Source organism: Protopterus annectens, chromosome 10.part0 (genome assembly GCF_019279795.1).
Source record: "Protopterus annectens isolate FY-2018-M chromosome 10.part0, PAN1.0, whole genome shotgun sequence".
NCBI lineage: Eukaryota > Metazoa > Chordata > Ceratodontiformes > Protopteridae > Protopterus > Protopterus annectens.
Genome location: NC_056744.1, coordinates 287,332,907 through 287,359,310, shown reverse-complemented (window position 1 = coordinate 287,359,310; position 26,404 = coordinate 287,332,907). Strand labels below are relative to the sequence as shown.

General features: G+C 37.2%; 1 protein-coding gene across 1 annotated transcript in view; it reads left to right on the top strand.

The window, feature by feature from the left end:
* Positions 1–26,404, top strand: part of LOC122814129 (polycystin-1-like) — a 1,441,736-nt gene that overhangs the window by 1,329,644 nt on the left and 85,688 nt on the right. Inside the window, 1 exon segment of the mRNA XM_044086744.1 lies at positions 18,759–18,893. Coding sequence (XP_043942679.1) covers positions 18,759–18,893 — 135 coding nt within the window.

Sequence of the window (26,404 nt, the reverse complement as noted above, 5' to 3'; positions counted from 1 at the left end):
CTCAAGCTGATGTAGAAGATCACCAAACTGCTCGGTGATTGCTCTACGCACCACAACTCTGACCTGGCGACGGGTGACAGGTGCCTGTTCATGTCCACTCCCGGGGGGAGCCCCATCCCCTGAGACAGGTTCCACCAAAAGGTTGTACAGGACCAATGGACAGGGAGGTGCGGGGTTGGGCCCCAGAGATGCTGGTGCCCGGTGCCTCGGCCAGCTGAGGGGGGACAGGTGGTTCCGCTGGGACCAGCCTTCCCAAGCATGCTATAGTGTTTAGATTTCAACATCATATATGAGTTAGTAATAGTCAATACATTCCAGAGTTAGGTAATACAGCATGCATAGATATTCCCATTAACCCAGACACCAGATACGGAACAGTTGCATAGCAAACAGAACACATGCATATATGGGACCACAGTGGTAATAAGAACAGCATGCAGGTATGTTGATGGCACCATGCCAGCAATGTTGGAATAATTCAATATGGCACATGCATGGGAATCATTAGAATATTTATCAAATGATTGGCCATTATCAGAGTCAGTACATACCAGATGGGGTGGGTATGCTGATTATTGTTAGAGATAAGGTGGGGGGAGTGAAAGATGTCAATTAACAAGTAGTATATTCCTGTACACAACATTACCTTCCTAGTCAGTACTGTTATCTGTACCTTACAAGTCTTACTACACCTACCCTCTAGACCTATACTGGACACTGATATGTCTGTCAACATCATTACACATGAACCGGTTTTACCTGCAGTATACAGCTCTTACCTGGTATACCTGTGGAGGGAATGTTTGTTAACACTGACTTACTGTTTATACACATACGCCCAGATTCTGGGTTGATGTTTTACACTATGCTATCCAACTCTTTTTGCACAGACTCTGGCCATGTGTTGACCATATGCTGGTGTGCCTGGACATATTTAGAATATTGCCCAATTCTACCTTTAGTGTCCTTACACACACATATACACACTTTCCTACACACTTATATTATGTAGTACAGTGTGGGTGACAGTGACCAGTGATACTTTATTATTTGGAGAAACTGCAACACTCACAATCCCCTACAATACCAGGGTGGACAGTACCAGTACAGGTTATATTGGTCTGTATTTCTCAGCACATTGTTCGTATCCAACGTACCTGTGGGAGCAATATTTGTTAGCACTACCTGACTGTTGCCACACAAAGTTCCTGATTACACATTAGTATTCTGCACATACAACTTACTCTGTTACTGTACACACTCTGGTCACAGCTTTGACAAAGTGGGAGTGTAGGTAGGACATACTTGCAATATTACTCTCCTAACAGTTTCGAGGGTTGCTACAGTGACAGGTGTGTTCTCATGAAGGTTGACAATCACTTGTATTGCCTGTTTTCTGGCTACACATCTGGGATCATTCCACAGACTTACCAGGGAGACAGGTTGATAGGCAATAGAAATGGGTGAATTTAATAGACATTCTGGACATATCTGTACAGTTGTGGGGTATGATTCTGTATGCAGACTACTACCACTGGCAGGATTTGAACCATGGCTGTGTGTGCTAAAAAAACAACAGTTCACATCTCAGTTACATGTGTTATTTGGTTTTTGTTGTCTGCATTTTTCCTTTTTACTGTCTATGTGTCTCTCAGTTGTACTAAATGGCCTCTGGGGATTACACCTGTCATATACAGGCATTCCTACACATTCACTTTATGGTGCATGGTGTGGGTAACAGTGCTTAATACAACAGTACTATTACATGATTGCAAATCTATATTACCACATGATACCAGAATACAGATATACAGTCCAGCAGTTGGACCTGTTTTGTTAGGGTATCACACTTTGATTGGCATACTAACAATATGAGACTCTTTCTGCCATACCCTCTTGTGTATACAGTACTTGCCTTGAACAATACAGATTTTATACTAGCAAATACTTTACTACTACTTTTATTTTTATTTCCTATGACAGTAAAAGCATGAGTATTACTGACCTGCCTCGCGTCGCAACCGCACCAGGTAGCTGGTGTGGTCCTCCTGGTTTGCAGCCCGCTCCATTGCAGCTATGGGGGACATAAGAGGAATATTTAGCCATACGTATCCATGATATACCTGAGCTGGCAATTAGTAAACAGGTAGTGGACTGATACACACAGCTGGGACATCCCCTGATGCTCTAGCATGTTGGAGGCTTGGAGCCACTCCTCCAAGAGGTCCCCCTTCTGCCTCTTCAAGTCTGCATTGTGGTGCCTGACCTGCTCACCACTTTGGGGTATGCTAGTGGCACTGGTGAGGTCACAGGCGAGATGGTCCCAGGCCTCCGTCTTATATTGGGAGCCCTGGTACTGACCCTGCAGCAGTCTCTGTGCATGGTCTTTAACTAGGAGTCCAGCCATGACCTTGGACTCCTGGATACACCAGCACTGCACCCAGAAGTGTACTCCTTCTCTCCTTACTGCCATAGTTCCTGCAAGGGGAAGCTACAACCAGTTATGAGCTGTATTCCCACCTCTTGGTTTTAAGCAGGGCCACTTTGCTGAACTTTTCCGTGATTGGCCGGTTTTGAAAAGGCTAAGCTATGGGCAAATCTGCTTACCTAAGGTTGCCATTATTTACAGGGGTATACCACTGGGCACAAACAGTTAGCTGGTGTAAACTTTGCTCACACCTCCTAAGCTGGCCTGTGTGCTGCTTGGTGTTGCCTACAGTGGATATTCATTATAATGCCTTTTTGTCATTCTATTATTCATTACACCTTATATGTATGCCTTGTATCCCTAATTGATGTGTACATACACTCTGTGGGGTCCTTGTGTTTTATTGGGGACTTTGACACTCTTTACAAGTACACATCACTTCTGGGCTTACTGCTGTACTCCAGTTCACATATTTATGTTATGTAGTCAGTTATGGTACATATGACTGTATACTGATGCCTTTCACAGGTTCAGTTTGGTTATACTATGTTGAGGACATCTTTACTACTACCTCATTCTTCTGTACCTTTGTGATGGCTTGGTGGATAGCTACTGGGACTATGGTGTATAGGGTCCTGGCTTCGAGACCTGCATGGCTTTTTATTTTGTTGCTGGGCAGACAAAGGCCCGTTGGATACTGAGTGATTAAGGCACTTTAAAGCAATTGTAAGTGGGTTTGCGCGGCGGTAAGCACTGCTAACTTCCAGTTACAGTTTCTCACAATCAGTTAGCTTCTACTTTGCTTAATCTGTGTAGGCAGTGCTTACCCCCATGCAAATGCACTTACACATGCTTACTAGTGCTAACATATGCTTACTACTGCTTATTTGTGCTTAAACCTGCTTACTACTGCCTTATTCATTATGACACTGACTCTTCACATGTGTATTTCCTGCAGTACTCCAGTTCATAAATATATGTTATTTAGTGGGTTTTGCAATAAAAATATTGGTTATACCATGCTTTGCCTTGTAAAATAGACTTTGCTGCAGTGGGACTCGAACCAGAAATGCTTGCTCATTAGGCGAATGCTCTGTCCACTACACTATTGCTGTGCTGCTTCATTTGCATATATTGTCCTTGTTATCCTCTTCAGCCTTTTAAGCTGCTTTAACCGTAGATAAACAATGGGCACACCTGCGCATCTAAGGTTAGCTGTATTTGGATTTATAAAAAACAAAATAAAGGGTTTTCTTTGGTTTATTTATATGTATTGTTGCTGTACACATGGGGGAATGTTGGTGGGGATATGTGGACACCTATGAGTGGCCTTGCTCATGTATTTACACTTTCTACTGTTCTACATTGCAGGGGCATGTTTATTCTGAGAGCTCTGCTCTCAGACACGTCCCCTGCTCTCATACACGCTCTGTGTAAGCCTAGGAGGTCAGGCAATGTGCCTTCATTAATATGCATGGTGCACTCCTGTCCTCTTCCTAAGCAGCTGCTTCCTTGCAGGGCTAGACTAGTTCTGCACAGAAGATTAGTAAATCTGGGGGATAGTTCTCAAATTCTAATTACAAGGTTTGGAAGTAAGGTTATTAGCAAGAAAATTAAAAGTTACCAAGAACTAGGCACGATCAGTAGTTCCAAAACATGATACTGGCCTGAAAGAAGATGGTCACAAACAGAATGTAATAAAAACGATTATTAGGAAATACATGTTCATAAAAACAGAAATTAAACACTTTCCTCTGTATATAACATTGACTTCTTCAGAATTAAAACTAAAAATCCTGCAACAGTTTTTAATTAACCTTGTAACAAGTCCCATGCCCCAAAACAACCCAATAAAATTGTTATATTCATTGACCAATTAAAAAACACCTTGAAAATCAAGAACCACTAGAATAATGGTGTAGTCATGAATTAATTGAAACATGTATATCAGATCTAAAACCAATGAAAAAAATATCTAATTCTTTTGTAGAAATCAAACATATTACATACACTATTAATAACTGCATTTTATAAAAAACGGATTCCAAGAATCTTTAACTGAAAATATGATTGCATAATCAAAAAAATAGTGGCATTATAATTTATCTGTCATGATGTTTTTCGGTGTTCAACTGTTTCTTCCCTCTGTCTCACATCAACCAATTAAAAAACAAATCTTGAAACAGGAACCAATAGAACAGTAATCCTTCCGATAGCAAATTGAGAAAATAGGTATAAAATCTAACACCAGCAGAAAAGTACCTGTTTCTTACTATAGGAGTCCTACACTTGACATATGAATGAAAACCTCGCTACATAAAAATAATTTGAAAACTCTTTGGAATAAATACATAGTCATTTAGGCAAGAAATACATAACAATAAGCTTAATTTGCCATGATAATTCATACTGCTCAAATGAGTCTTCCCTTGGCCCCCATTAGCCAATTAAAAAGCAAATCCAAAAACAGGGACTAATAGAGCAGTAGTTTTTTAGTTGACAATTTGAATCGCAAATACAAAATCTAACATCAATAGAAAAATACCTGTTTCTTACTATTGGAATCAAACCATTGACATAAAAAGTAAAACTTACATTACATAAGGAATAAGTTTCAAAACACTTGTAATGGAAACATGATCATTTAAACCAGGGAAAACCATGGCATTAAGCTTGATCTGCCACATCACCTCATGCTCCTCAATTAAGTCTTTCCATGGTCTGCCCCTTGGGTTTTTTATTATTGTATCAAACCCAAAAAAGTAAATTTGTGATTGAGGTTTCCCAATATGTGTTTAGATAGGGAATATTTCATATTTTTATTCTTTATATCCCGTGTATGTTTGTATATTCTATCTTTAAGTTTCCTTTCAGTTTTCCCACATAGAATCTGCTACATTTTTGACATGCAGCTAGATATATAACCCTGGTTGTATTACAAGTACAACAGAACAGTGTTCTAATCTTAAATTTATTCACCACAATAATTTTTTTCTCTAGGATAAATGTATACATTGTACAAAAAACACATTTGAAGGTACCATGCATTTTATTCCTAATCACATGGTCAATATCCTCTGCTGTTTCCAAATAGTTTTTCAGTGACTTTCCTTTTCTTTAAATAATGCTCAGTCCATCCCCTAATTGTTCACCCAGGCTATCAAAACAAGAAAAGATCGTCCAATTCTTTATGAGAATTGACCGTATGCTGTAATGATCGTTGATAAAGTTTGTAATAAAGGCATAATTATGTTCCCCTTGGTTGTTTTTTCTTTTCTCAAAAAAGGTCATTTGTGTCACCATAAGTGGAATATATCAGGAGTACAATAACCTCTTTGCTTCTCTTAATTGTAACTTCCCTTTGTATATCATGGACCAACCTTCTGGGGTAATTTTGTGAAAAAAAATATTGGCCAGTTTTAAGCCTTCTCTTTCAAAATCAGAATCCTCTGAGACCATTCTGGCTAACCTTATATACTGGCCCTTGAGTATTCCCTTTTTTGATGCACTGGATGACAGCTAGTATAATGTAATAGACTGTTAGAGTATGTGGGTTTCCTGAAAATATTGTTGACTAATCATTTATTAGAAGTATCCTTACATACTAACACATCTAGATAGTTAAATCATCTCTGTACTGATGGAATAGATGAACGTTAAGAAAGGGGTAGTCAAAATCAAATAACTAATGAATTCTTCAATTTCTTCTACTGGCTTGGTCCAAATTACAAAAATAACATCCAAAAATCAGACGTACAGTTTCCAAGGGGCAACCTGATGTATCAAAAACATATTTCTTCTCCCATTGGAGTAATACGATGTTTGCAACAATAGGGGCACATGAGGGCCCCATGGCTACCACCTTCCTTTGGTGGAGGTATTGGCTGTCAAGGTAAATAAAAATGTTTTTTAAAACAGTCTCCATTAGGGTGTCAAGAGTGCTGATGTCAATGTTGTCAAGATTGGTTGATTCAACCAAAAAGTCATGAAATCAGTCTAAGCCAGTAGAGTGGGGGATTACATTGAACAAGTTTACCACATCTATGGTTAAAAAACCTAGTCCTCAGAAAACTCAACATCTTTCAATTTTAATAAAAATTCCCATGAGTCACAACACAAATATGCAAAAGAATCTAGGCATTTTTTTTTAAATGTAAATCAATGTACTTTGCCAGTGGATGTATTTTTCATTTCTTGGCATTCACAACTGGTCTCATGGGTGGATCAGTTGTGCTTTTGTAAATCTTCAGGATTCTAATGATTGAAGGCAACACAGGATATTTTACCTATAAAAACAAAACAAATTGTGACTAATCTGGTCCTGATCAACCATATATTGTAGTAAGAAATCTATTTTTGATAAGTGGAGTTTACAAATTTTGAAAAGGTTTCTTCATAAAACTCATCATCAAATAGGTGTGCATTCATTTTATTCAGATAGTCTGTTTTTGACATTATTACAATCCCTCCCTCCTTATCGAGTTTCATAACCTTTACACTCTTGTTTTTACAGAGCTGTTTTAAAAGTTGATATTTAGCTTCTGATAGATTGTGTGCTCCCTTAGTCCTTTATGTTGTACTAGAGTTCTAAAATTTAACTTGTAAAGTTTTTCAAATAAGATTAAGGGAAGTGGTAGGGGGGGATTATAAATATTCTTCCTACGCAACACACAGGTTTCATGTTCACCACTTGTTGTGTCTTTCGGCTTTTCCTGGTTATGGGTCGCCACAGCGGAACTCCGGTCTGCTAATGATTAGCACTTACTATCATTATATACCAACTTAAAATTAAATTTTCTAAGACACAGTTTCAAATCAATTATGATACTCTCAATCCTTGTGTTGGTGGAAGGTATAAAAGTCAGACTTTTACTGAGTAAATCAGCAGCATCCTTTTCATACAAGCTAGAAGTAAAGTTGTAAATGAAAAAGTCACCTGAAGAGTTGGAAACAATTTGAAGTGTACAGTCAGTCAGAGGTAGTCAAGGAAGTATCAGCTGAAAATATAGACCAACTTATTTCTTCCAACAATTGGGTCTCCCCCTCTGGTTGTTCTGCCCATGTTGTTGATTCTGTTTGCTCCAGCATGGGTTGTATACTCCCTCTGTTGATTTCCTCAATTTCCAGCCTCTCTGATCTCCTCAATAGAGCTTGCTCTAAAGGGAAGGTGCCACTTCTGGAAACCCCGCTGGTTCTAAAGGGTTGTTATGTTCATCCCAGTTGTCTGATACAAGGTCCCCCTTGACAAATGGTTTTGGGTATGCTCAACCTTCCTGATATTCCATTCTATCTCTTTCCAGTTTCTTTTCCTTCCATTTTTTTACCTCATAAATACCTTTGTCTATATTTGAAAAAAAATGTTCTGATATTGCCCAAAATGATACTCAAAAAATAAATAATTGGTGATACCCTGATCTAGTCTGTTAGCTTTGCTGATCAACCCATCTATGATTCATTGCTTGTGTTTTATCAATAGTTCTAAACGTTCACAGCCATGATGGTCAAAAAGTTCCAACAGATCCATGTGGAATGGGGAATTGGAAAATAACCCAGTTGGAAACTTCCAACTATGTAGGCCTTTGGGAATTCTTTTGACATTTAAACACTCGGCAAAGTATGTATTTTCCACCTGAAGTTTACTGCACTTAAGAGGAGTCTTTTCTAATTTTTCAATTGATTGTTTCACAGTGCCTACTTCATTATGTCCATTATTGTGGAGGTCAACTAGTCAACTGGTTAAGACATCATACTATTCACCTCACATTCCCCACAACATCATATAAAGCATTCCCAGACCTCCCCATAAAGGACCCAGAAGCCTCACCTGCACCGTCAAGTTGACCAGGTGGAATAAACAGGAGGGTATATTGTTGAATTCCAAAACATCCCTTGTAAAAACTGTTGAGTTGGCCACTTGTTGAGAAAGTTGCTGCACAAGCTGAGTTAAAAGGCTGAGACTTGCTAAGTTATCTTCAACATTAACCACCAGTCACATCCCGCTGCTTCCATCCATTTCATGTGAAGACATAACTCATAGTTCATTGAAGACTGCAGGGCATTCATATGCTTCCTTATTTAAATAACTTGCTTAGCTTTGCAGAGTCTTTTGCTGGATTTCAGGAGTCCATGACATAGGTCTCTTCACTCCTTACCAATTTGGGGTTGCAGATAAATGTTTAAATACCCTCCTTGGCTCTGTTACACAGGACTGTGTATTTAGGCTGCCTTATAGACACTTCTCTGCAAAATATTTTCCTAATGCAAGAAAATGTGGATTTCTGTCAAAAAGCTTTCCTGAGCTTCTTCAATCAGTCTCATATTTCGGTCATGGGATAGCTTAGAATTCTAGGGTTTATGGCTTCTGTTATTCTCATGATTCCCCTTGCCAGACTACACATGAGAAAAATTCAATGGTTAAAAACGTTATGTGAATCCAACATTTCATCCTCTACAATGTTAGATTCCAATTTTGGAATTTATCAAGAAAGAACTCCACTGGTAGAGATGGAGACTACAAACTACTCAAAATCAAGGTCTCCCTTTTTCTCTTCCTATCCCACCTCAATCTGCAACAACAGACTCTTCAGATTTTGATTGGGGAGCAGTTTCTATGGAAGTAAAAGTGCAAGACCTGTGGGACTGATCAGACAGACCAAAGAATATAAAAATCAAAAATAGGTTTGCTGTGATCAGTGCTATAAAGTCTTTTCAACTTCTATGGTCCCCTGGACCTTTACAGGTGATTGCAGACAACACCACAGTGATGAGGTACATAATCTAATAGAGGGGCGCCAGGTCTTACTCCCAGAGCAGGCTGGATATGATCAGTTGAGAAGTACCTCTTTAGCATTGTTTAACCCTCCAATCATCATCCATTCTGTCAGAGCAAAATGTAGTGACAGAGAGCCTGAGTAGGACCAGGATGGAAAATTAAATGAGGGGGTCTTCCAGGCATTGATCCAGCTGTGGGGAACACCTCAAACAGATCTGTTTTCCTCCTTTCAAAACAGACAACAAAACAAATTCTTCTACAGGACTCCTTGCAGACAGGCCAAGGAAACAGAAGCATTTTCATTCCAGGGGTCAGGGATGTTTCATTTAGAAATGTTCACCCTTTCCACTGATAGAAGGAATGTCCAAAAAATCATTGTGGTGACTCCCTTGTGGTCCAGGCAGCATTGGTTCTCCCTTTATATGGAATTGTCCAGGGACAATTACCACAAGCTTCCTCACACATTGGATCTACTCACACATGACAAAGAAAGTGTGAAGTGTCCCAGTCTCAAACAACTTCAACTGACTGGATGTTTCAGTTTTGATACCTTTTAGTCACCTTGTTCATAATGGCATGCAACAGGTACAAAAGGAGGCAGAAAATGTTGCTGCTAGGAAATCTTATGCTAAACACTGAAAGAGAATCTCAAATTGGTGCATCAAGTTTTACCAGGGCCCTATCAGGGATTACCTCTGGTTCTCAAACATTTGTGTGAGTTGATATGCTATGGCCTGTTTACTCCTTTAGTAAGGAGTATTTATCAGCCATTTCAGCATGCTGTCAATGGACCATCCTCTTCCTATCAGATTTTGTACTATAACTGTTCTACAAAGAGGGTTTTTCTGTTGAAATGGTCACTTCTTTTACAGGTAACACTTAATTGTTATCTTTACTTTTTGCTGATAAGGTTTTTTTGTCTACATTTGAACTGGCTATACTGGCTGTTTTTGTTTTTGATAAACTAATGTATTTAATGCTCTAACATCTACAAGAGTGTATCCAAGTCCATGCCTATAGGAGTTACCTACATAACAAATCCCCCATTTATGCCCTTACTACTTTCAGAGTTTAAATTGAATTTAGCCATCATCCTCTCACATTTATTTCAGAAATTGATTGACAGAGAGAAAGGACTCCATATAATCTTGTCATCCTTTTTCCACTCAGGTATTTTTATCAGTAGTGAGTTCTTCAGGAAAGCTGAACAGCTGTGGACTTCCTGGCATGGAACTGGAAAAGGACTACCTAACATTATCAATTAAGACAATTCCTATTGGTTACAACAAACAAAACGGTGTACAAGGCAGGCAATCAAAACTAATAAATAGAAAAACACCTTCCTGCCAGTCAGACGAATGGTGCAAATAATGAACAAAACTATGAGTTTTGGTTGCCTGCCTTGTACACCATTTTGTTTGTTGTGTGTTTTGGTTGAGGTGTTGCCAGGACTGGTTGGTGGTGCAGTTTGAGTCCTTAATCGAAGGTGCTCTTGGATGATATATGGAGGGAATGCCGAGTGTAATGGCTGAGGATCCTTTATCACAAATGCCGGTAAACAGTGAGGATTCAGCACTGAATAGTGGAAACCTCACACAACTTATTCTGGTTTTGTCTCAAAAAGTTTCTCAATTACAGGAGACTGTGGATAGTTTAAAATCCAGTACTGTTTCTGGTTCCAAAATGGGTTCCCGTAGCAACAGGGAACCAGGTATTAAAAACGCATGTGACCGTTCGTTTCCAGGAGTTTTAAATTCCAGTTCGGCTTCGATGACCCAGGCGGAGATTCCTTGTGGGCAAGAAAAACAAACTGTAGGTGAAATTAATGATGCACGTAATCTAAGAGACTGGTTAAATATGGACAATTTTTCTTTTACTGGACATAATCCCTGTGTGAATAGAGGGTTTTTAAAAAATGGACTTAAGGACTTTGAATCCATGCTTTTAAAGGTGCGTAGCCTTCAATGTGATAATGTTTATTTGAAGGAGTCTTTGTGTAAAAAGCAAGTGCCAAAAGGGCTCCGTATGTTTAAATTTCCTAATGGTTTGTCCAAAAATGATGTTGAATGTGATAACTTGATTGAAATATTTGATAGACATGGTTTTGAACTCATGGTGTTCATTATAAAAATTAATGCCAAAAAAATTGACAAATTGTTAATAGAAGTGGATAAGCTGAATAATTAAATTACTAATGATGTGCAATTTAATGAATATAATCAGTGGTATGAGGGTATTTTTGTCAATGTAAAAAAGCAACTGATTTAAATATGAAAAGGAAGAAGAACAAATTATTTAGAGATGAGACTGAGTATAAGGAGAGGATGGCCTACCCCTTCCCTAAATCGTATTTTACTTACAATAATGATGCACAAGGTTCATGAGATCAAGGGAGAAATTTTGTTAACACACAGGGAACAATGTTAATAATAATTATGTAGAACATGAACATGATACATATGATGAAGAATACCCGCCACTATGGAGGTCAGAAAGGCTTATTAATAAAGGTAATGGTTATAATTATAATAATCAGAATTTTTAGGACAGCAGGGGGAAGGGGGAGAGGACAAACCTCCTGAGGGCAGGGTTGGGGGGGGGAGCTACAGCAACTAAATAATGCTGGCTCTGTGAGTATAACTGTCGGATTTGAAAGTAGGCTTTTAAGTAGAGGAGAGTTTAATATTTATAACTATACTAATGAGGGCATTAGACATGAGCACTTCTCATTGTTAAAGAAGGGAATGAAGTTTATTACAGTTAGAAAGCAGGACGTGTCTCAAACCCTTTTAGAATTGAAGAGTTATACAAGAAAATTGAATTTGAAATGTATTTTTAAAGACACAGATAAAAATACCAATAATTTATGGGCTCCCTCAACTACTATGTTCAAGAAAAAGAGTTGTTACAATCCCCCGTTACACCCTGCAATAGCATCCTATGAGGAAGTATGCACACAGTAAATTTTTAAGTTATACTCCACAAATAAGAGGGATGAGTATAATTTATCTCTGGACGAAAGTAAAATTTTGGAAAGCATCAGGGGTAATCCTGACATTAGAGTTAGGAAGCCTGATAAAGGGAGGGGGTGTTGTTTTGGTCAATAAAATTGATTATGACTGTCGGATTTCTGCTGTGTTGCATGATGAGGAGAAATATGTGGTTGCCTGTAAAAATGAAATTAACATAGCACAAAATAAAATTAGTTTAATGTTAGAAGATAGTTTATTTCAAGGAAGTATTAATGAAGTAATTTTCAATTTTTTGAATAATAAATGTCCAGTTATACCATTAGCTTTTGGTATTCCCAAAATACATAAGGACATTTTTGACTCCCCTTATAGGCTTATTATTCCATCCCGATATACTATGATGTATTCATTAGGCATATTTGTGGATAGGTTGGTGAGGGATGCTTTGTTGCCTATTGATTATATTTTAAAAGATTTGTGGGATTGACTACTGTGATTATTGGTGGATTAAACTGATTTTGGACAACTACAAGTTCGTTCGTTATTTGCACCATTGGTCTGACTGGCAGGAAGGTGTTTTTCTATTTATGCGTTTTGGTTGCCTGCCTTGTACACCGTTTTGTTTGTTGTGAGTTTTGGTTGCAGTGTTGCCAGGACTGGTTGGTGGTGCAGTTTGAGTACTTAATCAAAGGTGTTCTTGGATTATATATGGAGGGAACCCCGAGTGTAATGGCTGAGGATCGTTTATCACAAATGCCAGTAAACAGTGAGGATTCAGCACTGAATAGTGGAAACCTCACAAAATTTATTCTGGTTTTGTTTCAAAAAGTTTCTCAATTACAGGAGACTGTGAATAGTTTAAAATCCAGTACTGTTTCTGGTTCCAAAATGGGTTCCCGTTACAACAGGGAACCAGGTATTAAAAACACATGTGACCGTTCGTTTCTGGGAGTTTTAAATTCCGGTTCGGCTTTGATGACCCAGGCGGAGATTCCGTGTGGGCAAGAAAAACAAACTGTAGGTGAAATTAATGACATACGTAATCTAAGAGACTGGTTAAATATGGACAATTTTTCTTTTACTGGACATAATCTGCATGTGAATATAGGGTTTTTAAAAAATGGACTTAAGGACTTTGAATCCATGCTTTTAAAGGTGCTTAGCCTTCAATGTGATAATGTTTATTTGAAGGAGTCTTTGTGTAAAAAGCGAGTGCCAAAAGGGCTCCGTATGTTTAAATTTCCTAATGGTTTGTCCAAAAATTATGTTGAATGTGATAACTTGATTGAAATATTTGATAGACATGGTTTTGAACTCATGGAGTTCATTATAAAAATTTATGCTAAAAATTGACAAATTGTTAATAAAAGTGGATAAGTTGAATAATGAAATTACTAATGATGTGCAATTTAATGAATATAATCGGTGGTATGAGGGTATTTTTGTCAATGTAAAAAAGCAAACTGATTTAAATATGAAAAGGAAGAAGAACAAATTATTTAGAGATGAGACTGAGTATAAGGAGAGGATGGCCTACCCCTTCCCTAAATCGTATTTTACTTACAATAATGATGCACAAGGTTCACGAGATCAAGACAGAAATTTTGTTAACACACAGGGAACAATGTTAATAATAATTATGTAGAACATGAACATGATACATATGATGAAGAATACCTGCCACTAAGGAGGTCAGAAAGGCTTATTAATAAAGGTAATGGTTATAATTATAATAATCAGAATTTTTAGGACAGCAGGGGGGAAGGGGGAGAGGACAAACCTCCCGAGGGCAGGCTAGACAGGGGTCCAGGGAAGTAAATAGTATGAGAAGAAATAGCCAGGGAATTGCTATGGCTAGGCTTGTATAGTCCCTAGGGCTGATAGCCTAGTACCAACCTATGAACCTATGGTTGGAGGAGGGGGAGCTACAGCAACTAAATAATGTTGGTTCTGTGAGTATAACTGTCGGATTCGAAGGTAGACTCTTAAGTAGTGGAGGGTTTAATATTTATAACTATACTAATGAGGGCATTAGACATGAGCACTTTTCATTGTTAAAGAAGGGAATGAAGTTTATTCCAGTTAGAAAGGAGGACGTGTCTCAAACCCTTTTAGAATTGAAGAGTTATACAAGAAAACTGAATTTGAAATGTATTTTTAAAGACACAGATAAAAATACCAATAATTTATGGGCTCCCTCAACTACCATGTTCAAGAAAAAGAGTTGTTACAATCCCCCATTACACCCTGCAATAGCATCCTATGAGGAAGTATGCACACAGGAAATTTTTAAGTTATACTCCACAAATAAGAGGGATGAGTATAATTTATCTCTGGACGAAAGTAACATTTTGGAAAGCATCAGGAGTAATCCTGACATTAGAGTTAGGAAGCCTGATAAAGGGAGGGGGTGTTGTTTTGGTCAATAAAATTGATTATGACTGTCGGATTTCTGCTATGTTGCATGATAAGGAGAAATATGTGGTTGCCTCTAAAAATTAAATTAACATAGCACAAAATAAAATTAGTTTAATGTTAGAAGATAGTTTATTTCAAGGAAGTATTAGACCCGCGGTGGTGGTGCTGTGGTAGCATTGTCGCCTCGCAGTAAGACGCTGTCCGGTTCGATTCTCAGCTAGAGTGTCTTCTGCGTGGAGATATGCGTGAATAGGCATACCTTCGTTGAAGGTTGTGCGTCAGGGCTGGTAACTCGGCACGTAAAAATCAACTATTAATCATTAGTGGACCGGAGTTCCGCTGTGGTGACCCCTAACCGGGAAAAGCCGAAAGACACAAACGAACATTAATGAAGTCATTTTAAATTTTTTGACTAATAAATGTCCAGTTAGGCCATTAGCTTTTGGTATTCCCAAAATACATAAGGACATTTTTGACCCCCTATAGGCTTATTATTCTATCCCGATATACTATGACTTATTCATTAGGCATATTTGTGGATAGGTTGGTGAGGGATGCTTTGTTGCCTATTGATTATATTTTAAAAGATTTTTGGGATTGACTACTGTGATTATTGTTGGATTAAACTGATTTTGGACAACTACAAGTTTGTTCGTTATTTGCACCATTGGGCTGACTGGCAGGAAGGTGTTTTTCTATTTAATTCCTATTGATTATTTCATGCTTTAGCTTCACTTCTTATTCCCACCATGGTAAAACAACTACAGAAAGGATTAAGGCACTTTTTAATACAACCCTGTTTTCTTTAATGGCAATTGGAAAGGGGTTGGATTTTAGAAGCATTTTAGAGAAAACTACATCGTCCTCTGTACATACTTTTACAAAGCATTTACAAAATGGATTCCTTCAGCAGGTCTAGAAGTGACTTTGCTAAGACCATTCTCTGGGGGCTGCTGGACCCGTATTCTTCCTCCTCCCAGGTTGAATAAGCTTTTGTAATCCAGCTAAATAGACAAAGGCTACTGCAGCAGTGAGAATGATGAACATAGTACAGTTGGGTAAGCTACACTTACCATAACAGAAGATAGTTGTATAAGTTGCACTTACCATAACAAGAAAATGTTCAATTTCCTCAGTGCTGCAGTAGCCAAACACTCTCTCCATCCTCCTTCTTCTGTATATAGTCAGTTTTGGGGTAAAAAGTTACATACTCTATGTTTATATCATTTGGGAAGCTTCCAGATGAGTAAGCTTTCTCTTTTTGTGTGGGCAAGAAATCCTGAGACTGTCTACAGTTTGACTGCTGATTTCCTTGTAAGAGTTTGTCCAATCAACAGTCAGAGTATAGGTGAGGGAAGGGGCTAGAGCTTTGTCAAGACTGGGCAGTTATTGTATCCTAGGCAGAATACAACCCAAATAGCAAAAGTCTAATGCAGCAGTGAGGAATTCAAACATCTACTGTTATGGTAAGTGCAGCTTTCTCAACTGTACTTTGTTAATAGTTGTTTTTCCACATTTCCTTTTGGAATGGCCATCCTTCTTGGTGTTGTCAAAATTAAATCTCATATTTCTCCTTCTAAACATCTGAAAGGGGTTGCCTGTGTTGTATTCATTAGCATCTCTGTCATATTTTCTACTTTTTTTATCTTTTCTTTCATAGGTTCATAGGTGAGTACTACACTAGTTGCCCTTGCTGGCCATTTTAAGCCTAGCCAGCTTCTCTTTTTATGCTTGAAATTAACCTATCCAATGTGGTTAGAGAATGGCCTTACCCATCCCATGGCCAATAACTATATGTTACCCCTAATGATAATAACTTGATTGTACCATATATAATCTCAGGGAAGCCATGCATGGGATAAAGCATTTAGGAGCTGCCTCTGTTCATAAGTAGTACAGGGGACAGTCCTGAGTTAAATTTTCTGTTTCCCATCTATTGATCCAAGTTGCACTTGAATGTCCTGACAGGGACGAGCTTTGATTTATATGGATGGGGAGGGAGTCTGTTGCAGAGCAGTGGTATCTTCTGTGAGATCTACCTGTCCCTCCAAACCATTCTACGGATGTTGCAGAAGAGGTTTAAATCCCTAGACTAAGTATTTCTGATGCCATTTGTCTTGTTAATTACTGTAAATCCCTCAGTATATGGTTAGAGGATGCCTTGTATGCCAGACACAGGTCATCTCTTACCAGTCTGTCGAATACTGAGTATAGTGACATAGCTTTAAGTCGGTCCATGTAGGGCATGCTGTTTAGGCTTTGTACCCTTTGAGTAAGTATCTCTGTGAGCATTCCAGTTGTTGCATGTGTCTAGATAGATACATGCCAAAGGGGGCATTGTACTTAATGAATGGCCTAATGAGGGCTGAGTAAAGGATGACCATGTCACCTCTAGATCTAGACACAATCCTGTTTATAAGTTGTGCAATGTAAAGGAATTCCTTACAACAGTGGACACACTTGGCAAAAAGTTATGTCATTGTCCACATAAGTTCTCAAATCTCGAACATCAGGGTCAACTCTTATAAATGAGGTTCATTCTCAAAACTCTGTACTGAGGCCAGAAATTTGCTAAAAAGTTTAGTAAAATCAGCATCTGCAGTACATTGATTTATATCAAGTTACTTCTGATAATGTTCTAACAAAAGTTCATAGAAGCAGTGTCTTGAATTTGACATTGTTGTTTAAGTAAAAGAGAATCTGTAGTACCTATCCTTATTTATGGTGTAATTTTCCGTCTTCTGGGCAGAGGCAAGAGTGCCGCACTGAGATTAATAAATACACTGTAGCTAATGATCTTGATGAACTTCTTAGCAAATTTCAAGGTTCCATACAGGGGTTTGATGATGGACTAAAAGACAGAAAATGTAGAAAAATCACAGAAATAATAATGATTACATTTCTGGTATGGATTGAAGATTATGATTTGGTTATAAGTGCATGCATCATTCAAGACTAATTTATTTATTTATTTTATTTTATTTATTTACACTTTATTGACCAGGTGCATTCCACTAGACCACTGACCTCCTTTCAGAGCAGAACTGATGTGGTATTCATAAAGAGAAAAGCTTGATAATCCTGTGGGTTTTTACTTTGCTGGCAAAATATTAAACAGTATCACCATATCTTTTTTAAATACCTGTGAGAGCTGGCTTCCTCAAATTGTTGCCCTTGCATGAATTATGATAATCTCATAAGTGCTCCGTATGTTACTCTATTGGCTATGTGCCCTATTTCTTGCTCCTGGGGAGCAGACTATAGCCAATTTATTGTTTACAAAGACATTTCAGGTGTGTGTGTGTCAATTTTATGGACTATTGAGTCACAAATCACAAGTATATAATTTTGAGCTGCCTGGTTTTAGTTTGCTCTTAAATGGTTTAGGACACAGGCTTCAGTAGGCAGAACTTCTGAAGCATTGTTTAGTTTAGACTCTGTGATTCTCCAATCTATTGGTTTCAGTGGATTTGCTTTGGTCTATTTTTTATAATGTAGAACTGACCATTTATTATTACAATTATAACACAACTAACAACAAAAGATCATAAAAATGGTGTTATAATTGTAAGCAATACTTACAATTAATTTCTGGATAGCCATATATGTCAATAAACTATCACTGCCGAGTATGAGTACTGACGGAAAAAGACTGCAAGGGAGTTTTCACACAAATGAAAGTAAAGTATAGAGCATGTGCTAACCTCTTCCTTAAGAATCTCATGTGTGTATCAAGGATGTCTTTAAATGGTGTCTCCTCCTGTTTAAGATTAGAATAACTGTAGGTAGACGATGATAAGCACCACATGCCACAGCGACACAGGAGTTGCATTTCTATTGCAGGATATCTTCATAATAAATGTAGCAATACATTTTAAATGTTTTCTCTTTTTTAGTTTTCATCTGTGACAAGTCTATAGCCATAATCAAGTGCATTGACTACTAAGAAAATGAATGCCACCTTCTGGTTCTACATTATTATTACAGGGTGCGCCTGGGAACTAGGCCAGGAAGTTCTTTCATTCTTTATCTTGTAGAGTATGAAATTTGCACTGGAATACCTTTATTACTAAAAGTGACAGTAATTGGTTGGGTAGGTAAGTGGCTCTTAATCTTGGCAGCTCTTGTGTTATCTACCATCCTTAATGGCATATCATCTTCCTTTCAGCTTGTCAGGCAGCTGCGCTTTGTCCGAAGATGGTCAGCATTTGGGAAGACATTTCAGCATGCCATTCCAGAGCTCACAGCAGCAGCAGCAATGTTCCTTGTGCTAATTGTCATATTCACACTCTGTGGCTGCCTCGTATGTAATATTACTTTGTATTGTGATATACAAATTTACTGTGCATGTTCAAATTGTATCATTAAAATATTTGGCAGACAAAATATGGGATAGAACTTTAAAAACTCACAATACAGTAGCACAGCTAGTTATGCTAACTCCATGCAACAAGAGGTACAAACCCATGATTACTGTTTCTGTTAATGTGGTTTATTTCAGGTGGGCAGTTTTTGATATTAGTGTTTGGGTAGTTTCTCATCTTTCTGGCCTTATGGTTCTCCTTCCATCTCAGCCATAAGTGACACTTCTGTCTTTTGTTGCTAATAGTTTAGCTCTGTGGACTAATAGAGTCATAGGTTCATAGGTTGGTACTAGGCTATCGGCCCTAGGGTCTATACAAGCCTAGCTATAACAATTCCGTGGCTATTTCTTCCCACAATATTTACTTCCCTGCACCCCTATCTAGCAGGGAGACTGACATGATCCCTATCTCCCATCCAATCGTCAAGGTTCCTTTTGAAGAGGGCCAAAGAGGCGCTCTGCTTGACATGTATGGGCAGTCCATTCCAGAGTCTGGGGAGTCTCGGGGTCAGGAACCTATCCCTCCAGCATGTTTTGTTTATTGTAATGAAAAGGTTTAGATCCCTGGAGTGTATGGCTCTGAGGGATTGGGATTTCTTTAAGTGTAGCATGTCCAACAGCCCTGGGTTTGACATGGCCTTGTATGTTAAGCAGAGATCATCTCTAAGTAGACGATATGTGACAGAGTATAGCTGGAGTTTTTTTAGATGGTCAGCATAGGGCATCTGCTTTAGGCCTGTGATTCTTTTACTATGGTATTTCTGCAGCCTTTCCAGTTGCAGATGTCTTGAGAGGTACATACCAAACTGGGCATCGTATTCTATAATGGGTCTAATGAGGGATGAGTACAGTGGGAACATGACCTCCTTTTTTCTGGATGAAAAGCCCTTAGTGATGAGGTATGCCACATAGAAGGATTTCCTGACTGTTGTGGAAATGTGGTTATTGAAGGTGAGACCACTGTCCACCTGTGTCCCCAAGTCTCTTATCACACATTCAGTGTTTAGTGTACTGTCACCTATGTGGTAATTCATGGATACATGTTTTTTCCCAAAGGGGATAACTATACATTTCTTGGCATTGAGCTTGAGCTATTGACTAAATACAGTGAATGACACATCTACTATATTTTACATTGGTATTCTCTGAACTTCATTCAGCCAAGTACAGCAGAAATCATCTAAGTGTTTTTCCAGATATCTGTGTTATACATCAGAGTGTGTGTGTGTGTGTGTGTGTGTGTGTGTGTGTGTGTGTGTGTGTGTGTTTGTGGTAGGTATTAAGATTGACCTGTGTGTTGTATACTACCAACAAACTATTTGTTGTACTTCTGAGCAGCAACTTCTGGAGTAAACTGCTCAAAATGTACAGGATAGAACACTGCCTTAAGTGGTATAGGCCCACCCATGGAGCAATTATGCATGGATGTAGGGCAAACCTGTAAAGCCATGTATACCTGCACACACACACACACACACACACACACACACACACACACACACACACACACACACACACACACACACACACACACACACACACACACACACACACACACACACACACACACACACACACACACATTGTTTTAAGACTAAGTAACTAGTTTTATTGTACTGTGGCTTTATTTATATATATATATTTTGATTTGGTCATTCGTGTTTCATTTGTTTGAGATCAGGGATGTAAAGATTGAGTTATGTTAGTTGTATGACCTTCTATCATTCATTAGCATGATGTAGAATATGACAGAATATTCATTGCCTGAAATAAATGTTTTTAATCGATGCCTAACACATAAGAATTTTTGTAGTCCAAGGATGACCACTAAAATGGCTAAAAAAATTTGCTGAGTGTATGAACTGAAAAAAAAAAACTATGCTGTGTTAGACTTTACATATATATATATATATATATATATATATATATATATATATATATATATATATATACACACATATATACATATATATATATATATATATATATATATATATATATATATTCACTTCATATACATTGATATATCAAATATATATATATATATATATACATATATATATATATATATATATATATATATATATACTCCAAGATTGCACATAGTATAGTTATCTTGGAGATATATATAATTAGCAGGGGCATATATATATATATATATATATATATATATATACATACATATATATATATATATATATATATATATATATATATATATAAAATTAGCAACTTAAACCCACTGTACACAAGGGTCCCTTTTCAGAGGTGGCGTGAAGCACTTTCTGTTGATTTGGCTTCCTCACAATGACATAGTCGGCAAATGTAAGTAAAAGGAATAAAACCCTGTACCTTGACTATAGAAAGCAGCTTATGGCAGCTTGGAGCATTCATTTTCTTTTGTAACTGCTAGACTCTTACAACTGTCAGCATTTCTGACATGAAATAATATGCTGAGCACCAAGCAGGACTGAACTAGAAGGAGCCAAATAAATAAGAAGGGTGAAGGTGTCTTTTATCCATTCCTTAGTTCAGAACCTAGAATTCTAATACAAGCATTAACTTTTCACTTAATGAAAATAACATTTGGATATTTCAGCATGTATCTTGAACTATATTACAATGATGTTGATCTTAAAAATGAATTTTATTATCATTTGGTTAAGGAGAAATTGTTTCTATTTTGATTTTGAATCTGTATCCTTAAATTAGAATATAATTCTTGGAATTTGCATGGACAATGTATACTGTGTGTAAACTATATTAATTAATTTATTATCCATTTAAGGGTTTCTGGAAAGCCGAAGCCTATCCTAGTGCTCTCAGGGTGAAATAGAGTAACATTAATGTCTTAATTAACACAACCAGAATGATCTTAACAAAGAATAAAAATGTGTATAGAGAAATATTAAAACAAAAAACTTTTTCAAGGCATCTTGGGAAATAAGTACATTATCCTTGGGATATAAAATATTTTTGTACAGTGGCACAATCATTTTTATAATGTAGGAAAGCAAAATACCAGACTCATTTGATATGGGCATGTGTTTTGCTTTTATTGCTGCTTGACAGCATATTTTAAATTACACCAGTTTTCTTTCTACTCTGAACCATAAGGTTGATAAAAACAAATTTTTTATATCCTCAAATGACATACCAGATAAGACAGAAACAAGAAAACAAAATTCCCTGATCAGATGCATAGATGATGCAGATATATAAACCTTGGCAAACTGTCAATTTCAAAAACTCTTCTTGGGTAACAAATACATTAAAACAAACATTAATTAAACATATAACATCATCATTGATAACATAATTTACCTGTAGAAAAGGTTTGCTGGAATGTCTGCACTTTTGCCTATACTGCCAGTATATTTAATATTAGAAGGCAATTGCTTTAAAATAAAACCAAATGTGGCTTCATTAATGCCTACACTAAGTGTACACTGTTATGACTGAACAGTCAGCACAGGCATAACTCACATTTTCTTCCTCCTAACTTTAGTTTTCCTACTGATTTTCTTGCACCTTTAAATATTGACAGGGATTCGTAAAGGTTACCACAAAGTGTAGACTAAATGTACACTTAGTGTAATCTTACTGGGTGACTAGAAAGCACAGAAATGTGGTAGGGCTGTTCTTGAATACAGATTGTCTACACTTAAGTGCATGCGTTAATGAATCTGGCACACTATGTGTGGACATCCAAAGGTGCTGAGCTCTACTGTTACTCATTCAAATAATTTTGTCCAATATAAAAGGAAGAACAAGAGTATGCAATAATGTAAGCAATCATGAAAGACAGACAAGTAAAATGTTGTTTTACACATACATTTCTAATAGGAAAATTCTATAATATTTGAGAAGAGACATTTTTACAAACCTTGCAATTAGAACAGGGAAAAGTGTCTGGAGGTAAAAACCTTACAGAAGAAACAACAAATGTAAATGACTCACACATATGAAATTTACTTAAAAAAAAAAAGAACAGTCTGCCCTTCAGACTAGAATCCACCCTGCAAGAAATTGTGGGTCTAGTGGGCAACTCCATGCTAAAAGTTGTTGTGTCTTTCAACTTATCCCAGTTAGGGGTTGCCACAGCAGAACTCCAGTCCGCTAATGTTTGGTAGTGGATTTTTACGTGCCGAGTTACCAGCCCTGACACACAACCTTCAACAAAGGCATGCCCATTCATGCATGCCTCCACACAGAAGACGCTGTAGCTGAGAATCAAACGCGACAACATCTTGCTGTGAGGCGACAATGCTACCGCAGCACCACTACATGCTAAAAGTACTGTCAGCTAATAAAACTCACACTTGTCTATGTAAGTGAGAGTATTTAAGCATACTGACTGAAAAATTCATAGATTAGTACCAGGGTAACTGCCATTGTGGGTCATTTTAAGCCTAACCAATTACCAAATGGGAGACTCAAACCCTATACCTTGCATATGTAGGGCAAACACCTTAACTATTATAGATGAACAACTAGGATCCAAATGAAGCACAAACCTTTCAGTAAAAAACTGTTTTAATTCTACCGCCTCGGTGAAGACACCTTCTTGGAATACAAATCACATCAAACATCATGCTTGTATACACACTATAAATCAATTAAACAATTAATTAATTCATTAAACTATTTATCCCTTAAAGCAAACTCTTCCATTTCATTTCCCCATTAAGTCCCATAGGGACCAATGTATTAAACTTCAAAATATAAATACGTTCTTTGTACAAAGGTTTCTCCTTTAAAACATTTTCATCCACACAAAAACAATTAATCTGTTCCAGAATACTTCCTTTTAGCAATGAATAATCATTATTATGCATTTTCATACAGTGAGCAGCAATTGTTTTTTCTTGTTTACAATTTTTAATGTCCCTGATATGTTCCATAAATCTTAACCGGAACATCCTCTTAGTTTCTCCCACATAAAACATATTACAAGATCAGCTTAAAATATAAACTACCCCCTTAGATTCACATGAAAATCTATCTTTAGATGTAAAGGAAATATTATTAATACATTCAAAACAATTAATAATATGTGGACAAATCGGGCATCTCCCACATTTAATTGTATCTGTTTGTATCAAAGATCTAGGCACTGGTAGATCTGGTAGAGCAAATAATCCATGGACTAACATGTCCCTTATGCTTCTACCTCTAACATATGATTTAAAGAGATGCCTTGGCAAAACATTCACCAAAAATGTATCCTGTAGTAAAAATCTCCAATAATGTTCCAACATCTCAATTATTTCCTTACTTTTAATATTACACATACAGACAAAATGCATCTGTTTCAACTCCACCATCTCATGCATTACCTTATTTCTTTGAATTTCAGTGTTTCCTTTCTTATTATATACCCTATATATTGCCTCCTTTATCATATCAGGGCTGTAACCTCTCTTTATATAGTCTGCCGATTTACAAATTTCATTCTTTAAAATATCTTCTTTGTTACAAATTCTTGACAACCTTAAAAAATTAATTATAAGGAAGGGCAGCTATTGTATGGGGCGGATGGCAACTAGATGCATGTAAAAATTGGCTACCGTCAACAAATGTTCTATGTGTCCCTGTCACGATAGTGCCACCATCCTTGCCTTCCAACTCTAAATCTAGAAAAGGCACCTTATTTCCTTGTTGTAAACCATCAAAACTGAGGTCAAACGGATTCTGGTGCATCTCTATTACAAACTCATTAACCTTTTCTGCCCCTCCTTTACATGCAAAAATTAAATCATCTATGTAACGAAAATAAATTCTGACATGTTGTTTCATGAATTCCTGTCTGAACAAACTTACAAAGTACAAAGAAAGTATTTATATTTTGAAGTTTAATACATTGGTCCCTATGGGACTTAACAGGGAATTGAACTGGAAAAGTTTGCTTTAAGGGATAAATAGTTTAATGAATTAATTAATTGTTTAATTGATTTATAGTGTGTACATAAGTATGATGTTTGATGTGAATTGTATTCCAAGAAGGTGTCTTCACCGACGCACTAGAATTAAAACAGTTTTTTACTGAAAGGTTTGTGCTTCAGTTGGATCCTAGTTGTTCATCTGTCAGGGTGTGGTGGTGGTGTTGTGCTACACCTTAACTATTATGCCAATTTCCCAACTCAGTTCAACAACATATCCATATCTGATGATTAAAATTATAATATCCTGAGTGTCATACATTTTAAGCTACTGCATTAATTTAATTTTGTAAGGGGTAAGGTTTTATGATTTCTTGAGGCAGGGATGTTTATGGATAGCTTTGTATTTTGATAAATAAATGTAGGTGTAGAAGCCCGTAAACAGGTCTTTAAAAAAGAGCACCAGCATACAAAGAGATATGTTTTACTTTTATTGTCTGTGATGTTGGTTGACTTGGAGAACTCTTATATCACTTTAACAGATAGCTGGGTAGGCTGACCTGTCCAAAGACATTTTTCAGCTATGACCCAGTCCCATATGAGCAAACACAGCAGATGAGTAATGTACAATTATATAGTATAAATATACACATAAATATGTAGCTGAGAGTATATACAATGATATACAGAACAAGTAGTTTGTATACATAATGAACGAATGACAGAGAAAACGTTCAATACACATAGCGAGCAATGCCGGTTGTATTGATTAGTTAAACAAAGTTTTGATGAGGCAAGCTAAAATGAGGAGTAGATAATAGATTTGCTAGCCACTATCTACAAAGCATTTATGAGCATATGCCACTCTGGAATTATTCAGACAGTGCTATCCTGAAGTCTAAAAGAGTTTTATTACCCCTTAAGTGAGAAGGAAGGAAGAATGTTTCAGATGGTGATTCCAAGCTTTGAAACTGCTCATTCACCAAATTCTGTTTTAAAGACTGGTCTGTGCAGATAAATATGGTTAATTTAGGAATTTATAAGGAAGTCCTTTGGTTTTGTGACAGGGAGATGTCTTTTCATGGCAGGCACTATCCTTCATTCAGACTTTGATGTATTAGCAAACTGAGTAAATAGCTGGACCTATCAATTATAGGTAGCCAATTTACCTTCTGCAGAAGAAGGCAGTGGTGAGTGCAGGCATCATCAAGAAGGACAAAGCTTCATATTTTGCTTTAGTGGTCTGTAGTCTTATGTTGTGGTCAGAATGGAAGGTCAGGAGAGAAAGACCATATTCCAGTTTAGGGAGAAGAACAATTTAGCTATGACCAGGCTAGCTATAGGAGAAATGAGGTGAAAAATTTGGTAGCAGAGCTTCAGCTGGGAAAGCACTTGTAAGACCTAATTATTTATATTCAGTGACAGTGAGCATGATGTTATTTTGGTAATCCCATATCGTTTTGGTAATTAAAGGTGTTTGTGAAGGGATGACGATAGCATAAAATATATATTCATCATTATGATCACTTATATAGTACCCGAAGATATATAGGTTATATCATGCATAGG